The 19867-nt window shown below is 40.0% G+C and overlaps 1 protein-coding gene across 1 annotated transcript in view; it reads left to right on the top strand.

Annotated features, from left to right (window-relative positions):
• The first annotated feature begins 8189 nt into the window (after window positions 1–8189).
• Window positions 8190–19867, top strand: part of ppp1r13bb (protein phosphatase 1, regulatory subunit 13Bb) — a 115537-nt gene continuing 103859 nt past the window's right edge. Inside the window, exon 1 of the mRNA XM_043697523.1 lies at window positions 8190–8888. Within this exon, the coding sequence (XP_043553458.1) occupies window positions 8880–8888 (9 nt within the window). The 5' untranslated portion in view covers window positions 8190–8879. The remainder of the gene's footprint in view (window positions 8889–19867) is intronic.

Raw genomic sequence — 19867 nt, 5'->3', positions numbered from 1 at the left:
TCATCACCGTCTGACTGAAGAAATTCCCCTTCATCTGAGTTCAGAAGGGTTATCCCTTCACTCTGTGGCTGTGCCCTCCAGTGCTAGTCTGTCTTACTGTTGGAAACATCCTCTCCATGTTCACTCTAACCAGGTCTCTTGGTATACAGTAAGTTTCATTGAGATCCCCACTCGTCCTGCTACGATCCCAGAATCCTCAACTGCTGTTTATGTGATAAATCCCAGGATTATGCTTGTAAAACTCCTCTGGACACCCTCCAAAGCTAGGATGTCATTCCTTCGATTATGGGTCCTAAAACTGCTGACAGTATTTCAAATGCGGTTTGACCAGAGCCATGTATGTTCTTGCTCTTGTATTCTTGTCCTCTGAAATGAATGCCCAACATTGCGTATGCCTAAACTGCCAACTGAGCCTGCATGTTAACCTTGAGAATGCTGATCCAGGACTCCCAAGTCATTTTAGATTAGATTAGATTACTTACAGTGTGGAAACAGGCCCTTCGGCCCAACAAGTCCACACCGACCCGCCGAAGCGCAACCCACCCATACCCCCACATTTACCCCTTTAACCTAACCTGTTCAATGATGCCCAGTTTGGGTTCCGCCAGGGCCACTCAGCTCGTGACCACATTACAGCCTTAGTTTAAGCATGGACAAAAGAGCTGAATTCCAGAGGAGAAAATAGTCTATGTCTCTGTCTCTATTCTTCCTACTAAAGTGCATAACCTCCCATTTTCCCACATTGTGTTCCATCTGCCACTTCTTTGCCTCCACTCGTAGCCTAACCTAGTCTTTCTGTAGCCTTCCCATTTCCTCAGCACTACCTGTCCCTCCACCTATCTTTGTATCATCTGCAAACTTCACAACAATACTTTCAGTTCCTTCATCTAGATCATTAAGGTATAACATGAAGAGTTATAATCTCAACATTGGTTCTGTGGAACTCTTCTAGTTACTGCTGCCGTTCTGTAGAAGACACCCTTTATTTCCACTGTCTGCCTTTAAATTTCCATTTAACTTAAAGCAACACACTCCAGGAAAGCATTAACTTGCTGGAAAGCAGTTTTTAAATTACCCAGTATTTTCTAGTGTTAGTTTTTAAAAAAAAAAGCTTTCCAAGGTAATTGATACACATTGTACACACACACAGTCTTCATTCTAAACACATTTTCATATTAAGCTCACAGCTAATGCATTTTCATTGTGAATGCATAAAATTGGAAGATGTTAACAAAGCAATTACTAACTTTTTAAAAAAAAACTTTAACTCTGAATTCAATTTCTGACTTTAATGTTACAAAAAGTGTTAAATTTATGTTAAGAACAATGCTGTAATATCGATTGCTATTTGTGGAAAAGTTTTATAATCTTCCACCACCTGTAAGAGCTGATTCTGAATCTTTGATTAGGCTCCCCAAAATTAAGTAATCATTTACCTCATTCCATTTCTTTAATTTGAATGTTCACTACATTTCTGAAGTATTTCATTCTAAAAGATTTTGATGTCCGAAGGTCATTAAAAGTAGAAGTTGTTCATTAAGCAGACACACAAAAAAATGCAATATCCATCACATCACTTGAAATTTTTGAATAGTTGTTTGACTGCTTATGTAATGTCCTAGTTCAGTTTCCAGACTCGTCGGACACATGACCTCAAACTTTCCCTGGCATTAGCTGAAAAGTATACAGCTGCAGTCCAAATTATCAGCGGGAAGTCTGCAGTCTCAATGCCCTACATGGAGGGGGGAGAGAGACATGCGCGCACACACACACACGAAATTCTTGTGTCAATGCTGAGTAGTAATAAATGCTGTTTACTACTTAGACTGGTGAATGTTGACATAAACACTTCAACTCCCACCCCTTCCCATGAGATTTGAATGTGGCTTCACATTCCTTCTTTCCAGCTTTCAGTACAATTGTCCCAGTTGGCAGCCATGATAAAGTACTCGAGCCAAGGGTAGAGGGCCACCCATATTTGTTCCGTGTATTGGGTGTCTTGTAAAGTTCATGCAACTTTCCAGGTGACCCAATGCTTGGGAGTGACCATATTGTGCCTCATTTTTTTTTCCCTGTTCTCATTGTACTCCGTCTAGCCTAACCCTAGCTTGTTCAGTGCTTACAGCACACAGAATTACTTGATAGTACTATTCCTTTTCTTCAAGTTACCTGTTTTTGCTGTGGCTGAGAAGTTTTAACACTTAATATTCCAAAAACTACCTCTTACCAATATCCTTTGGGCTCTATCTGTTGTGTGGTCACTGATTTTATTTATTGTGTAGATTTTGGGGAGACAATGGCCTTGTGGTATTATTGCTAGAATATTAATCCAGAAACTAATGTTCTGGGAACCTGTTTGAATCCCACTATGGTAGATGGGGGGGGACTTTAAAAGTTAGATCACATGGGATTCAGGGTGAGCTTCCCAACTGTATGTATATTTGGCTTAGCAGGAGACGGTGGTGGAGAGTTGCTTTTCAGACTGAAGGCCTGTCGCTAGTCGTGTTCCACAGGAATTGCTTCTGTGTCTTTTTTTTGTTTTATCATTTACATAAATGATTTGGATCAGAATATAGAAGGCATGGTTATTAAGTTTGCTGACCATACCAAAATTGGTGGTACAGAAGGTTTTCTAAGATTACAAAGGGATCTTGATCAAATGGGTCAAGGGACTTAAAAGTGGCAGATGGAGTTCATCTTGATAAATGCGAGATATTGTGTTTTGGTACAAAACAACGGTAGGGTTTATATAGTTAATAGGGCCTTGGGTAATGTTGTAGAAGAAAGCAACTCTGGAGTGCAGGTACATAATTTTTTTGAAGTTTGCATCACATATGGACAGGATAGTTTAAAAGGTATTTGGCATGCATTGCTCGGTCCTTTGAGTATAGGGTTTTGGAAGTAATGTTGAGGTTGTACAGGTCGCTGGTGAGGTCTCTTCTGGAATACTGTGTCCAGTTCTGGTCCCCAGTTAATGGAATGATATTATCAAGCTGGAGAGGGTTCAGAAGAGATGAACCAGGATGTTGCTGGGTATGAAAGGTTTGAGTTACCAAGGAAGGGGGCTGAGACTATTTTCACTGGATTGTAGGAGGTTGAGAGGCGATCTGATAGAAGCTTCTAAGATAATGAGAGGCATAGATAGAATTAATGGTAGTTGTCTTTTTCCTTGGGAGGGAGATTTCAAGACGAAAGGAACACATTTTTAAGGTGAGAGGAGAGAGATATAAAAAGGACGTGGTGAATGTTTTACACAGTGGTGCACATGTGGAATGAACTTCCTGAGGACGTGAGTGGATGTGGTACAATTAGAACATTTAAAAGACACTTGGATAAGTACATGAATCAGAAAGGTTTGGAGGGATATAGGCCAGGAGCAGGCAGGTGGGACTACTTTTTAGTTTAGGAATATGTTCGGCATGGACTGGTTGGACCATAGGATCTGTTTCCATGCTGTATCACTCTATCTATAACTTGAATTCACCTTTTTTTAAAAAAAGTCTGGAATTAAACTTCTACTGTTTGTTTGTGAAAACATTGCCAAATTTGGAAAAAAGCCATCTGGTTTGCTAAAATCCTCCTCCCCTTGTCTGGCCTACATGTGATTCCAGATCCACAGTGTGTTTGACTCTTAACTGCTCTCTGAGAGAGCCTTGCAAGCCACTCAGTTCAAAGGCAGCTAAAGACAAGCGTTAAATGTTGACTAGCTAGAGATGCCCATGTCCCATGAGTGAATTTTACAATTGTTTCATAGAATAATTCTGGAGAGAAATGCAGAGTGCACTGTTGTTCTGTTACAAAGGAGATTTTTCTGTGTTTGTATGTGTGTAGATATAGCTTAATCAACCTAGTCAGACATGTTTTGACACCCCTCTGGGATAGGTGGGGCTTGAATGCTGGCCTTCTGGATCAAAGGGAGGGACACAGCCACTACCATATGAGCCCTTTGTACATGTGTAGGCTTGTTTTGTTAATTCAGGGTTATCAGCATCTGTCTGATCAAATTTTCACGAAGGAGTAGGTTTTAATTTTGGTTTCTCGTCAAAATATTTTCTCTATGACAAAAGGCTCTTTGTCAATGTTTTCCACTCGCTGGTTGCTGTTTGGACAATTTACCTGAGCAAACCAAAATATGTTGTTTGATAGCCACATTCAAAAGTCTGCATTCTTTTGAGGACATGATTTTATTTTGAACATGGGGGGGTTGAACTTAAGGAGTGGTAACTATGCAACAGAAGTACACTTTGTGTATCTTCACTGTCATTATTTTTTTTAAAATATCAATTACCTCTTTCTCTTCCCCTTACCTGCTCTCAAATAACTTCTAAATGTGCAGATGACCTAGGATATGAGGTCGCTGATATCAGTGCAAGTAGAAATACCTAATCTAGAGTGATTTTTAAATGTTAAGGCTAAGATCATTAAATCTTTTTATGGGATATAAGTAATTGCTCATTGTAGTATTTTTATAATTTTACTCATTTAAAGTAACCTAAAAGTATTTGCATTCCATCATGGACTACGATAAGCCCCATAATATTTCTGACCATTTCATGATTCAATGACTGCCATTTTGTATTTTTTTGTTTGTGCATGTATGTATTATCTCTTGTCTCCGTTTTTGAATCACTTTGTCTTCAGCCATTCTCAACCCTGAATAACTATATAGCTTGGAGCCTCTATGTTCACATACCACTTTTATAGATTTTTTTTGATACTGTTTTACTATTTACATATAAAGATGTCAGATAGCTTTTGACTATTTGTGCGCTCTGTTTCACTTCATGGGTCCATTGTCTGTGTGCAGTATACTTAAGCCAATAGAGTTGCAAGCAAAGGTGTTTCCACTCTACCTAAGTCCCTTGGTCATTGTCCACTATACCAGTCAAAGTCAGTTGTTACACCTTTCATACTGTAGATGTCACTTCAGGAGGAGTCCAACCCAGTGTAAGTTAACAAAAATTGCTGGAAAAGCTCAGCAGGTCTGGCAATGTCTGAAGAGAAATAGTCAATGTTTCAGGTCAGGTGACTCTTCAGAACTGATGGTAGCTAGGAAAAAGCTGTTTTTAATGCAGAAGATAGGTTGGTTGGGAGGGGAGGAGGAGGAGAAGGGGTAAGGAGTAAACAGTAGGTAGAGATAAAGTCCAGAGAGAGAGAGAGAGAGAACCAGTTGAGCAGACAAATGAGTGGATACCTCTCTCGAGCAGAATAGCTATTAATGGGGACAGTTGTGACTAATAATGGTTTGTGAAGGGCTTTTGCCCAAAACGTCGAGTTTTCCTGCTCCTCAAATGCTGCCTGACCTGCTGTGCTTTTCCAGCACCACTCTGATCTAGAGTGTGTGCAATAGCAGACCATGTGATAACAAGGCCTGGTGTGTGGGGATAGGGATAAGGACTTTGGACAACTCAAACCCCAAAAGTTGTTGAACTTGAACTTGAGCGTATGGCTGTAGAATTCCCAAGCAGAAAATAAGGTGCTGTTCTTGCAGGGTGCACTGGCACACTGCACCAAGTTGAGACCAATGTTGGCCAGGAACAGGGTGGTATGTTAAAATGGCAGGCAACCGGAAGCTCAGGGTTTTTTTTTTCTTGCAAACAGAATGCAGGTCTTCTGCAAAGCGGTCACCCAGTCAACACTTTGTTTCCCCAATGTAGAGTAGACCATATTGTGAGCAGCAAATGCAGTACACAAGATTTGAGTGAAGTGCTGCTTCACCTGGAAGGTGTGTTTGGGCTCTTGGAGACTGAGGAAGGAGGAAGTAAACAGGCAGGTGCTTGTTGATCAGTACTAGATGAGATATGAAGTATTTTAAGATACAGACTGACCAGATGTGCAATTTGCCTTTATTTCCCCCAAACCACCAATAGTCAGGGATAGACCAACTTATCCTTACTTTAAACTGTTTTTCAATTTACTGGTGATGGTTAATAGATTGGAAAAACAAACATGGGATTTGAGATGGGGGTGGGAAGATATTCAGTTGTGTGTAAGAGCACTTGTAAATGTCGCAAAAAAAAGTGTTTTTACTTCTATCTGCAGCCCCCATGTTTCATAGATATTTTTAATCAACATGTTCGGACATGGTATGACCTACAAACACAATGCTGGAGGAACTCTGCAAGTCTGACTGCATCTTTGGAGACAAATGTTCAAGAGTCACACTAGATTTGAAACTTTAAGAATGTTTGTTTTGGATTCCTAGCATCCACAATATTGTGCTTTTGTTAGGATGTGCCTCAGGAGCAGGTGCAATGTGAACCTGGGCTTTCTGGTCCAGAGGAAGGGACGCAACCACTGAGCCACAAGAGCCCATGTATCATATAGTGAACAGTCTCTTTATTCGTAGAATAGAATTGGGAGTTGTCATTTTGTCATCCTTTGAATTACAAATATTTTGTATGGTAATATTTTTGTTTTTTTTTTCTTTTAATCATACCTAGAATCTTCTAGTCCAGGACATTGACACTACAACTGAGGTACATGGACTTGTGCTAAAATCATGTAAACCGTTACTGAATGAAATGGGATACAGAAGACTTATCATCTGGAAGCACGCAATATATTTTGTTCAAATGTGTGCAAGGTTTATGAAATTGTACCAATAAATGATGCTCTGGAAATGGAAGTTTATTGTGGATCCCTTTTTATTATTTTTTTCTCTCTGTCTAGAATGGATTTAACTTTACATCATTTAGAAAAGTTTGTGGTTTTACTTTCATTCTGCCATTCTATAATTACTTGGATGGTTTATAGGTGAAGATTGCTTCACCAGTTTGGAATGAGTGGGTGGAGGCAATTGTTGGATACTCGTGTTGTTATTTGGATTACTTTTATTTTTCCAAGGTCTTGTTGCTCAAGATTGGGTGGAAGCAATCGCTAGTGTTTGTGCATGTTCTAATTCATGCAACTATTCACATCTTGCAACTATTTAAGATATTTTTCTCCACCCAATCATATTTTTAGAAAATGACTGTCAATCCTATCAGTATATTCAATTGCATTGAAAATTTTTTTTAATTTTAAAAAAAAGTACAGTGGAACCAAAGCAGCTCACCACCACCTTCTGGAGATCAACTAGAGACAACCATAAATGATGGCAGGACACCCACATTCCACAAATGAATTTAAAAAAAGTTGAAGTGATTTTTAGAAAATGACCACACATGGGAGAAGCTGTGCAGACTTCATGTCAAATTCTTTGCCCATCAGTTTGTCTCCTCCTTCACAAGCAAGTACATATATCCCGATTTCTTTAAGAGTTGTTAAATCAGCTTCAACTGTCAGTTACAGCAGTGCATTCAGGTACCTGTGAACACTGCATAAAATTAAAGCTCATCTTTCTTTTGCTGAAGGTTATTGACCTGAAGCTTCTGCACAAATGCTGCTAGGACAGCTGTGTACTTCTATGTTTTTCCGTTTTATTACCAAATTCAAATACCAGAGGACACCGATTTAAGCTTGTTCATTTCAAGCATAAACAATGAAGTAAACACTCTGCAAGTGGATTTTTTGCAGGAGGTTGACTAATATCTGGTGAAGTTATCCTGATATAAGGTAAACTTAGCCAAAACTTAATTAGTAAAACAACTTAAAACTGAAAAAATTGTGAATTTTAAGCTTTGGCTTTTCAAACTTTGCCCATGCGAGGTTTAATGTGGAGGTGCTGCTGTTGGACTGGGATGGGCAAAGTTTTTTAAAAAATCACAAAACATTAGCTTATAGTCCAGCAGGTTTAGTTGGAAGTACTAGCTTTGAGTGTTGTATTTCATCAGGTAACTGATTATTTTTTTTTAGTTAGCACAGGACAGCTCCAGATGCCCATGATTACTTTTAATACAGTCTTATGTACTTATTCATCATTTGGCATTATACAAAAAAGAGGTGGCGACTAAAATACAATATTAACAAAGCTCTCAACACTAGGTTATAGTCCAACAGGTTTAATTGGAAGCACTAGCTCAACCATCTGATGAAGAAGCAGCGCTCCGAAAGCTTGTGCTTCCAAATAAACCAGGTTGGACTATAACCTAGTATTATGATTTTTAACACTCCCAGCGTGTCCAAATCACAACAAAGGCTCTGTGCTTGAGCTGAAAGTATTTTTAAAAGATTGTCAGTTCTCTGTTTAAAGCACTCTCGGACAATAGGGGGCGGCCGGTGTACATCGGAACTGATGTGGTGTTCTGAGGGAGTTGGTGCAATGCCATGTTGCTCTGCATTGCTGTGCCTTTCCTGCAGACTATCCGGAGACAATTGGTTTACATTCCAGAGATACCAGGCTCCTGCGTCATGTCTGCTAACAGCTTTCCACCCGCGTGTCAAACCGACCGAACCGTTAACGTAAAGCACCATATTCTTGAGTGAGATATCAGGGAAGGAGAAGCACGACATTTTTGTTTAGTACAGGTAGTGGTAGTGAAAGACAGCCTCCGTAACTGGCAGTGCCTGCGAGCCGCCGCCATGTTTGGTACCTGACGCCCAGGCTCCCGGGGCTGACGCAGGGAGTGGGCGGGAGGGCGCGGTGTCAGCTGACTGGGCCTTACTGGTGGCGTGGCTTCAGCGCGCGTCGGCACCGAGCCTCAACGGAAACAACTTCAGAGATCGGCAGCCGCCGGAGCGGTTACCATTTTTTTTCCTCCCCTACAAACGACACAGCTCCCCTCTCACCCCCTCCATCGCTCCCTGTGGATGTTGCTGTCTCCTTGGGCCGAGTGTCAAGGGTGCAGCGAGCAGCGGCCTGGAGTTGGACTGGTGCCCCGACCAGACTCCTCCCCTCCCAGCTGCCGGCGGTCGCTCACATTGACCCGGGATCAAAGGGAATTGCACCTTTTTTTCTTTCTGATCGCGTGGTAGGATTGTGCTAAGACGTCGCCAAAATGATGCCGGTGAGTATTTGTCTAGTTTTGTCCTGGTACTCTAATTTGAATCGACATGGTTAAGGGCGAAACTGGCTATCCTTTTTAAAATAATGATTCACCCACGAAGGAGTAATCTGATAAATTCATGGGGTTTCTGCGCTATTGTGGCAGAAAAGAGCGATAACTAAAATACCGCAGTGAACTCCTTTCTACTGGCTCATTGCACAGTGTTCACATAACTCGCAATGATGTGTTACTGATATTTTAATGTTCATGTCAAAGATATTAATTTTAAAAATCAAAGTATTATGTTCTGCTATGTTATCCTTCAAGCAATGTCTTCCATGAGTTTTGATGTTTGCCTACACTCCATTATCTAAGATGATCTTGGTATCATTTTACTGACTGATTTAATAAAGACTTGACATATCCTGATGTTCGTTAAAACGTAAATACTGTAAAGTTTTTGAATTATATCAAAAAGACTTTGAAAAAGTTGGACTTCTTGATATCGTAGCGAGTGTAAATTGTAAATCTTTGATGCAAAACACTAACATTTTAGTGATATTTCTATGAATAGTATGTGTAATTCCATTAATGGTAAAAATAAGATTTAGCTATTTTTGCTATGTTTTCGGCGGCCTTTATCTTTCCAAGTGTGTCAAAGATTTCTACCCGAGATAATAATGAAGTTGTTGTACAACAATGTTGCGCATTCGCTAGATTTAGTTTTTAGCTTGATAAGACCACCCTACTTTTGTCCGAGGTTTAAAGTTACTGTATTAAGTTATGTGAAAGCCTGACTTTTTGATGGGGTTTTAACTTAAGGACAAAATACTAAAATATTTTAGGTGAAACTCCTCCCTTTGCAATTTAATTTTCAATCACCTACATTCCCATTCCCCTCCCCCCAATAAGATATTGCTTTACCTCTTTAATGGAAAAGGTAGGAAGAAAAAAACATTAACTTCTTGTGAATATACACCTTTTGACATTTGACACAAAGTTGGAAAAGTAGTGGAGATCCAGTTATTTACCAGGTTTGCAATTTTGTTTTGCCTCATTCACTACCCTACTTGTACTTGTGTTTAGCTGACAGAACAATAGTTTATTCATTACAGTCTGTACTGATGCATGTTCTGGGATTTATTGCTGTCATTTCCATTTAATAAATATCTGTTGCAGAATGCAGTTCCAAACTTTAACATTTTATTTGTAAGTCTGTTTTTGAAACTGTATTTTTACATCAATTTGTGGATTTGCTTGGACTCACTGAAAGGGATATGGAAAGAACAATGAGGTGAGGGAGGGTGAGACAGGCAATCAGGGAACCCAAAGATGGTGATTCATAATCATAATTGCTTCACCCCTTCCATTGGTCCCTGTGAGAAGCTTTAGTGAGTTATTTTAATTATTTTTAAGGAAGTATTACTGAAATGGTTTGCAGGTACTTAAAGAATGCTCAAGTTCAAGTAGGTACTTACCATACCACCCATACTGCGGAATAAACTGCAGCTCCTTAGGGATAAAAGTGTGGGGGAACTTTTTTTGATTTGTGATGTGACCTGAAACTTTTGAAATATGAGTGTTTCACTCTGGCAAAACAACTGCTACAACTCACTCATAGTTCGATGTATTTTGTTTGGTCAATAAATTGTATTAAAGCTGTTGCTTTTATTGTGAAATTATGAGTAGTTTAATTTGGAGAAAATGTGAAGAGTTATAGGCAAGAAAAAATTATTTTTAAAAATGTTGATTTTTGTTTTTTGGTTATATAATATGTATACGCTTTATATTTTAGATTCTCAACTGACTGTACTCTGTTGATAAAACAACTTTTCAAAAGTTACTGAATTAATTGTCGCGTTTGTGTGTGTCTTTTTGAATGTTCTGATTTCAATGCAGCTGAGCAACGTGTGCTAGTTCTTCGATTATGTTACTTCTGATTCTGCTGCTTATTGTCAAAAATGTTTGGTGCCAATTGACATTTCTTTGCTTTTCAACATAATCATCACAACAAAAAAGTTGGGAACATTGGTTTAATCATCGAATAACTGGAACCAGTTTGTATATGTTGAACTGCCCGTTAAATATTGGGTATGTTTGACTCTCAAATTTGATCTTTATATCTTTTGGTTGGGTTGATGAAATTGTCAGCACTGCAAGTAAGGTGTATTTAGTTACTATTCTTGTTTCCCTTTGTACTTTGAGAGATTTATAACATAGAGTCATAGAGGTGTACAGTGTGGAAACAGACCCTTCAGTCCAACTCGTCCATGCTGACTAGATATCCTAAATTAATCTAGTCCCATTTGCCAGCAGTTAGCCCATTTCCCTCTGAACCCTTCTTATTCAGATATCCTAAATTAATCTAGTCCCATTTGCCAGCACTTGACCCATATCCCTCTAAACCCTTTCTATTCATATCAGTGCCAAGCCGAGTGTGGTGCTAGAAAAGCACAGCAGGTCAGGCAGCATCTGAGAAGCAGGAAAATCGACATTTTGGGCATTCCTGATGAAGGGCTTTTGCCCGAAACGTCAATTTTACTGCTCCTCGGATGCTGCCTGGACTGCTGTGCTTTTCCAGCACCACTAATCCAGAATCTGGCTTCCAGCATCTGCAGTCATTGTTTTTTACCCATTTCTGCCTTCCTATTCATATACCCATCCTTTTTAAATGTTCTAATTGTACCAGCCTCCACCACTTTGTCCAGCAGCTCATTTCATACACTCAGCACCCTCTGTGTGAAAAAGTTGCCCTTGGGTCCCTTTTAAATATTTCCCCTCTCACCTTAAACAATTGGCCTCCAGTTGTGGACTTGCCCCACTCTAGGGAAAAGAGCTTTTCTATTTACCCTAATCCATGCCCTTCATGATTTTATAAACCTCAGTCTCTGATGGTCCAGGGAAAACCCAGCCTATTCAGCCTCTGCCGATAGCTCGAATCCTCCAACCCAGGCAGCATGCATGTAAATCTTTCTGAACCCTTTCAAGTTTCACAACATCCTTCTGATAGGAACCAGACCAGGATTGCACACAATATTACAAAAATGGCCGAATCAATGTCCTGTGCAGCTGCAACATGACCTCCTAACTCTGATATTCAGTGCTCTGACCAATAAAGGAAAGCATACCAAACACCACCACCACTATCCTGTGTACCTGTGACTCCACTTTCAAGGAACCATGAACCTGCACTCCGAGTTCTCTTTGTTCAGCAACACTCCCAGGACCCTTACCATTAAGTGTATAAGTCGTGCTAAGATTTGCCTTTCCAAAATGTAACACCTCATATTTATCTAAATTAAACTCCATCTGCCATGCCTTGGCCCATTGACCCATCTGAACATGATCCAGTTGTATTCTAAGGTATCCTTCTTCACTGTCCACATCACCTCCACTTTTGGTGTCGTCTGCAAACTTACCAACTATACCTCCTATGTTCACATCCAAATCATTAATATGAATGTCAAAAAGCAATGGACCAAGCACTGATCCTTGTGGCACTCTATTGGTCACAGGCCTCCAGTCTACAAAGCAACCATCCACCACCACCCTCTATCTTTTACCTTTGAGCCAGTGCTGTATCCGAATGGCTAGTTCTTCCTGCATTCTATGTGATTTAACGTTGCTAAGCAGTCTACCATGAGGAGCTTGAAAAACATAAATTTTGGATGAATTTGTATTTTTGAAATTCCAGACCTGTTGCATTTCCAGCCTACTCTGGATGCTGGAAATCAAAAATACATAGTAGTTTTAAGGATTTACCTATGTGTCTAAATTTGGACCAGAATTATTTCTGATAAATTCAGCCGAAGTAGGAATATTTTAGCAATTAAAATAGCTTTCAAGGGTGATGAGAGTTTCAAAAAATGACATCTGCTAATAATTTAAAAGTTTAGCCAGTATGTCAATGAGTTAACAGTATTTGAAGACCTGGTTGATTGTGTAATTAGATATTTAAGTAATGAAGTATTACATATTCAAGTTGCACCATTTTGTTTTAAACATTGTTTTCTGAAAAATTGGGTACTTTAATTGTCAGTGAACACTTATTAGTTTGCCATTTGTAGTGACCCAGAAATGTTTAATTGTTTAAAAAGCAAAACATTTAATAGTTTCATAGTGTAATATTAGTCCTTCACCCCTTCATAAATACATTTGTAAATGCATCTCATATTAAAATAGTTGAGTGAGAAAGTACCATGCTAGGATGTCATAGTAATTACAGAGACGTGGCTCAGGCCTCTTGTATTGAAATAAATGTAGCTTAATTTATCGATCCTACCTTATTCTTTGTGTTCCTGCCTGCCCTACTGTTTGACTTGCTCCTTTTCCCAACTGTACCAGTCTCAAATGCATCTCTTTCCTCACTAATTCCCCTCAGCTTACTAGTTTAAATCCTCCCAAGCAGCTCTTAAAAAAATCTCTCTGCCAGGATATTAGTCCCGTTCCAATTCAGGTGCAATCCGTCCTTCTTATACAGGTTACTTCTACCCCAGAAGAGATTCCAATGATCCAAAAATGTCAACCCTTCTCCCCTGCACCAGCTCCTCAGCCACGCATTCAATTGCTCTGTCCTCCTATTCCTCCCCTCACTAGCTTGTAGCACCAGGAGTAATCCAGATATTATCGCCCTTGAGGATCTCCTTTTTACATTCATGTCGAACTTCCTATATTGTACCTTCAGAATCTCATCCCTTTCCTTTCCTGTGTCATTATTTCTACTATTGGTCCCTCCTGCTGGTCCCTCTCCCCTTTGAGAATATTCTACACTCTCTCCATGATATCCTTGATCCTGGAACCAGGGAGGCAACACACCGTTCTGATTTCTCACTGTCGGCTGCAAAAATGTCTGTCTATGCCTCTGACTAGACAATCTCACAATCGATCACTTGGATCGTGACGTACCCCCTGTTACATTAGAACCAGTCTCGGTACCAGAAGCTTGGCTGTTCATGCTACATTATAGACAATAGGTGCAGGAGTAGGCCATTCTGCCCTTCGAGCCTGCACCACCATTCAGTATGATCATGGCTGATCATCCTCAATCAGTATCCTGTTCCTGCCTTATCTCCATGACCCTTGATTCCACTATCCTTGAGAGCTCTATCCAACTCTTTCTTAAATGAATCCAGAGACTGGGACCCACTGCCTTCTGGCGCAGAGCATTCCACACACCCACCACTCTCTGGGTGAAGAAGTTTCTCCTCATCTCTGTCCTAAATGGCCTACCCTTATTTTTAAGCTGTGTCCTCTGGTTCGGGACTCACCCATCAGCGGAAACATGTTTCCTGCCTCCAGAGTGTCCAATCCTTTAATAATCTTGTACGTCTCAATCAGATCCCCTCTCAGAAGGGTATACAAGCCCAGTCGCTCCAATCTTTCTACATAAGATAGACCCCTACATTTTCCAAAACAGCATACTTGTTTGAGAAGGGGATAGCCACAGGTGACTCCTGCACTACCTGTGTCCCTCTCCGCCTTTTGCTGGAGGTGACTCATCTACCTAACTGTATCTGCAGTTTTCCATCCTTCCTATAACTGCCATCCATCACACACACCCCCAGCTCCTGTAAATTCCTCATTGCCTCTAACCAATGCATGTGATACAATAGGATTCACAACCAAAGACACTTCCTGCAGACGTAACCATCAGTAACATAGAAACTCTCCATAAATCCCCACATCCAACAGGAAGAGTATATCTTTAAAGGTCATCTTTGCACCTTAACAATCATCAGACCCCAAAATAGCACAGTTTTACTGCTCTAAAAAATACTGCTCCAGGTTAACTTAGTATCTATGTTTTATATTTTTAAAATTTAATCAAGAAACAGATCTGAATAAAACATATAATCAAAAATAACCCATCTCTACTCACTATTATGATGAAGTTCCTTTCTCAAATTAGATGCTGTATAGTTTATGCTCACTAATTTCTTTCCCCCTGTACAACAAGGAAAAAACAAAATAATCAACAATGCTTTCCCTTCACATTTAACTCTTAAGTATTTATAGGGCAAAATGTTCAATTTTACTAATTTTGTTATTGGCTGACTTGGCAGTTGGGTTCAAAATACACAGACATTTCATTTATAATCTTATTGCAAATTAAAGATCTGGATGAAAGGAAAAGCAAAATTGGAGACCAAAGTCAACTTCGGTATATATTAGCTCCAACTTCCACCCTCGCCAGAGTCCAAAAAAGATTGAAACTGCAGTGTGAGAGTGAGGAGAAAATAATGCAGAATTGTGATTGGAGAAGCATCTCCTCACATCTTGTGACTCTCTTATCCTTGTTGTTTCTGTAATCCCAGATTCCCTTACTCCCATGCTTGCTGAACTAGCTCTGTTCACCAGTCCCCTCCTACATGATTTATACCGCACCTCTGGAGACTTAATTCATGATTCAAAAAGCAGCATACATGGAAGGGGAGAAACTTGTGATTGGTGAAGTAACAGTTATTTTGGCTAGTCCCATTACTGTTTTTCAGGAGACTTTTAGCTGTATCATCAAGTCTGATCCATTCCACATCCTCTGGGGAACAAGGAGAAGAATCAGAAAAAGAGAGTCCAATAGGGAGGCAGCTGGAAACCAAGAGTGGGAGCTGGGAGTTGGGTCTCAAATACAGCCAAAGCTGGTAGGAGAGCGTCTTCCCAGGGAATCTCCAACTGTCACAAGGCCAAAAAAAATGTGAACTTTTGCTGACTGACAGGAGGCAGAAACTAATAGAGATATTGGGGATTTCCCTATCTTGCTGCTGCATAATACTGGGCAGGGAGGAGGTTTATAAACTCTCAGTTGATGTTTAGGATACTATCCTGGGCTTAGGAATGGGGTATAAATCTGAATCAACTTCACTTTGCAAACAAAGCTTTGAAGAGTACTAGACAGGCAGGCAGATAAGCAAACCTTTTGAAACTCTTGATTTTTTTCAGTGTGAAGCATCACCTTAGCTTGAGGTTTAGTTTAATATAGAAAAGAAAATATGGTGCATGTTATCAAATTTAGGTTTCTTGTATCTTTGGGCTGTGTGATGTGGAGAGTCGTACCACACTCTCAGGCTTTGTTCCAGTGCTTGAAGCATTTGTTTCTAGGAGAAAGTGAGGACTGCAGATGCTGGAGATCAGAGCTGAAAAATGTGTTGCTGGAAAAGCGCAGCAGGTCAGGCAGCATCCAAGGAGCAGGAGAATCGACGTTTCGGGCATAAGCCCTTCTTCAGGAACCAGATTCCTGAAAAAGGGCTTATGCCCAAAACGTCGATTCTCCTGCTCCTTGGATGCTGCTTGACCTGCTGTGCTTTTCCAGCAACACATTTTTCAACATTTGTTTCTGTCTTATAACTAACTAACTGGGCAGGACTCAAGTAGTTTGTGAGGATACCCAGATCAGTTCAAGTCTAAGTGAACAGTGGTTCAGGGGTAGTAATCAGTTTGAGGGTTTTAGTCAGGAGCAAGGGAAGAGGCTCCATGCAACTCAAGTGGTGCTTGTTGCTGGCTTTGTGATGCTAAGAAGTTGGGATTTTGAAGCCTTTTGGTATTTGTAATATTAGGAAATGAGAGCAAGTCATTGCTAGAAAAAAATATCAGTTCAGTGCAGCTGAGAGTGAAGTTCAGGGAAGTTCTGTGTAGTATTTGCTTGGTATATGTTGGGAGACAGATCTTGAGGAAATCCAGGGCAGCTTAGTGTGTGCTGAGAGCAGAAGGTCAAATGCAGCATGAGAATTAAGAGGACCATTCCAAGGATAGACACTCAATCACTGAGAGATGACCAGTCATTGAGGCAGTGGGTGGTGAATTGGCTTTAATGAAGTTTCTAGGATTGATTTTTGAAAGTGAGAAACATGAATCCTTTGTAAAGGAGACAAAGTCTTAATGAAATTTGGCCCCCATTGTCACTTAAAAACTCAAGGTTTCTGAAAATTCCATGCGGACTGTCTTGACTGCACCTGCTACTTGATGTTCTTTGTGTGATGTTTGGCCAAGTTTGTCTGTTAACCTATATTTATCTCCTGTTAATCCTGAATGTTCCATTCTAACTTGTGTATGTATTAGATTACTTTTTTCTTTACTCACTTTTGCGTATTTTGTTTGTTCAGAAGCATAAAATCTTGTGGCTTTATTCTCTTAGTAAATATCTAGGATTTCAAACTTTGACTACTTTGAACAAAAATAAATTACTGCTCTTGACTGAGATTAAAACATAAATTTGGCAGTTTATCAAGGATCATAAGGTAATGTCTAGATAGAGACCATAATATTAATTCATAGCCTTGTCTGAAATTGTAGCATATTTTGGCAGTTCTTGTGGAATTTTAAATTCACAGACAAATATCAATGCTGGGACTTGCTGAGGTTAACCTTGATAAGATTTTCATTCTGAGTTTTGCAATACCTGTTGAAAACAAAAGTGGCCTTGTCAGGTGTAATGACTTTTCTGGAGAAGGAAGATTTATTTCTGAGAATTTTGGAAAAGACTATCAACCAAGAGTAGATTCGTAGCTTTCACAGGAAAGTTGGTGTTAGAATTAAAAGTAGGGGTTAAGAAAGTTGACATACTTGAGGTGATAGCACTACATCTGGAATTGGATGAGGGTATAAAGAGAAAAGGAGCTTTTACAGGAAGAACATTTGGACTGTTTCCCAGATCATCATAGAATAGAATTATAGAATCTCTACAGTGTGGAAACGGGCCATTCAATCCAACAAGTCTGCACTGACCCTCCAAAGAACATCCCACCCAGACTTATCCCGCTACACCATCCCTGTAACTCTGCATTTCCCATAGCTAATGCATCTAACCTACGTATCCCTGAATACAATGGGCGGTTTAGTGTGGCTAATCCACCTCTTTCACATCTTGAACCATGGGAGGAAACTGGAGCACCCAGCAGAAACCTGTGCAGACACTGGGAGAACATGCAAACTCCACAACCAGATTGCATGATGGCTAGACAGAATAAAATGTAAAAACAATTAGCCCCTGACCAAGAAATGTCAGAATGTCCATGGCAGTATGAGGAACTAAACTGTACTGAAGAAAAATTGATTAATGTAAAGAACCAACATTCTTTCATGAAAAATGCAAATACTTGAACATTGGTACAGGAAATAGAAGTAATGAATCACGGCATGAAATGTTTAAATGAAAAAGCCTGTGAAAACACATTCAACCAAGGTAAATCTTCAAGTAAAACTTGACAAGCTTCAAGTATGAAATGTATCATGAAAAGCAGCACGTGAACAGGGAAAAGAATTACTGAGGATTCAGAGCAGTTGTTTGAAAGCAGAAGTAAAATTGAAACCCTGATCAACTATTGGTGCTGGATTTTTTTTTAATGTCATGACGTGTTTGAAGAGGGTGGAACAGTTGATATATTTTATACGGAATTCAGCAATGTTCAACATGATAATAGATAAATAAGGTAACTTGGCGAGAGGATTAGTGACAGGAGACAGAGGGTGCTGGTAGAAGGTTGTTTGTGACTGGAGGCTGTATGTAGTGACATACCATGGGCATCAGTGCTGGGTCCCTTAATGTTTATGATATTTATAAATGAGGTACATGAGAATGTAGGGTGTTTATAAAATTTGTGGATGATACCAAGATTGGCTGAGTTGACAGTGAGGTAGAAGATAATAGCTTTTAGGATAATATAAATGGATTGTCAGTTGGGCAGATCAGTTGCGGATGGAATCTCATCCAGATAATTATGAGGGATGCACTTTGGAAGAAGTAACAGCTTAAGGGATACCCAATGAATGACCGGATACAGGAAGCTTAGAGGAACAGATGGATTTTTAGATGTTTGTGCTCGGATTCCTAAAGATGGCACTCTAGTAAACAGGATAGATGATAAGGCATACAAACACTTGTCAGTCATGGCATAGGTTATAAGAACAAGGATGTTATCTTGGAGCTGTGTAGGACTTTGGCTTGACCACTGCTGGGAGTTGATTCTAGAAAAGGTTAAGGAAATTTCCTTTTGAGAAGAGAGAGATTTGACATAAGGTTCCTTCCCACAAACTGGAAAGGTAGGGAAAACAAATTGAGACTCCTTGGAAGAAAGTTAAGATGAAGTGATGATGTCAGATGAATCATGCAATTGCAGAACAGGTGCAGTATCTACAGCTTGGAGGAAAAATGAAAAACAAAGAAGTAGAAAAAGATATTAATGTTGAATATGAATGGAAATCCAGAAGCTTTCAAAAGTTAAATGAATAGGATATGGATGGTGACATTTACCACCTAGAGGACAAAGGGCAACAAATGAAGGGGAACACAAACTGCAGGCTCCTCCCCAAGGTTGACGCCATCCTAACTTGGAGCAATGTAACAGCTCATGAGCCATTATTTCAATCAGTATGCTGGAACTCCCTTCCTTCACAGTGTTGTTTCTTCTCTTAGGTAGCCCTTTGGGATTGATGAATGCTCCAAGTCTGGAGCTACAGACTCTTCCATAGCTGAGCCAGCTGATGTTTGAGGTGGGTGGGTATGATGATCTGGATTTTGCGTGCCGTTGATGGTGACATTCAAACCAGAATTTTCACAGATTCTCCCAAGTTCTGGGGTTGGATTTTTTAGAGTGGCTTTTGATGTATACTTGTAGCGTTACCTCTGCCCTCCTCGTCATCATTTACCATTGTGGAACTCGGAGTAGAGCGCTTAATTCGGCAGTCTTGTGTCAGGCATGGAGAGAATGTGACCAGTTCCTTGAAACTGGAACTTGGGAAAGGATGCTCATGTTGGAATGCCTATCTTGCCAGTGCATTTGTAGGATTTTGTGAAATCACTGTTGATGGTAAATCTCCAGGGATTTGAGGTGTCTGATGTGCATGGTCCATTTTCCTGATACACATAGGAGGCTGGTACCATGGCTACTCTGTCGACCATGAGCTTGGTGCTGGGTTTGGTATTTTGGGCTTTGAATATTCTGTTCCTCGGACATCTCAAGGTTACACTGGCATCTGTATTTTATTGATACCCCAAGGACTCGAGCAGT

Source organism: Chiloscyllium plagiosum, chromosome 10 (assembly GCF_004010195.1).
Source record: "Chiloscyllium plagiosum isolate BGI_BamShark_2017 chromosome 10, ASM401019v2, whole genome shotgun sequence".
NCBI classification, from domain to species: domain Eukaryota; kingdom Metazoa; phylum Chordata; class Chondrichthyes; order Orectolobiformes; family Hemiscylliidae; genus Chiloscyllium; species Chiloscyllium plagiosum.
The sequence above is the reverse complement of the archived record's forward strand: the minus strand, read 5'-3'. Positions and strand labels throughout refer to the sequence as shown.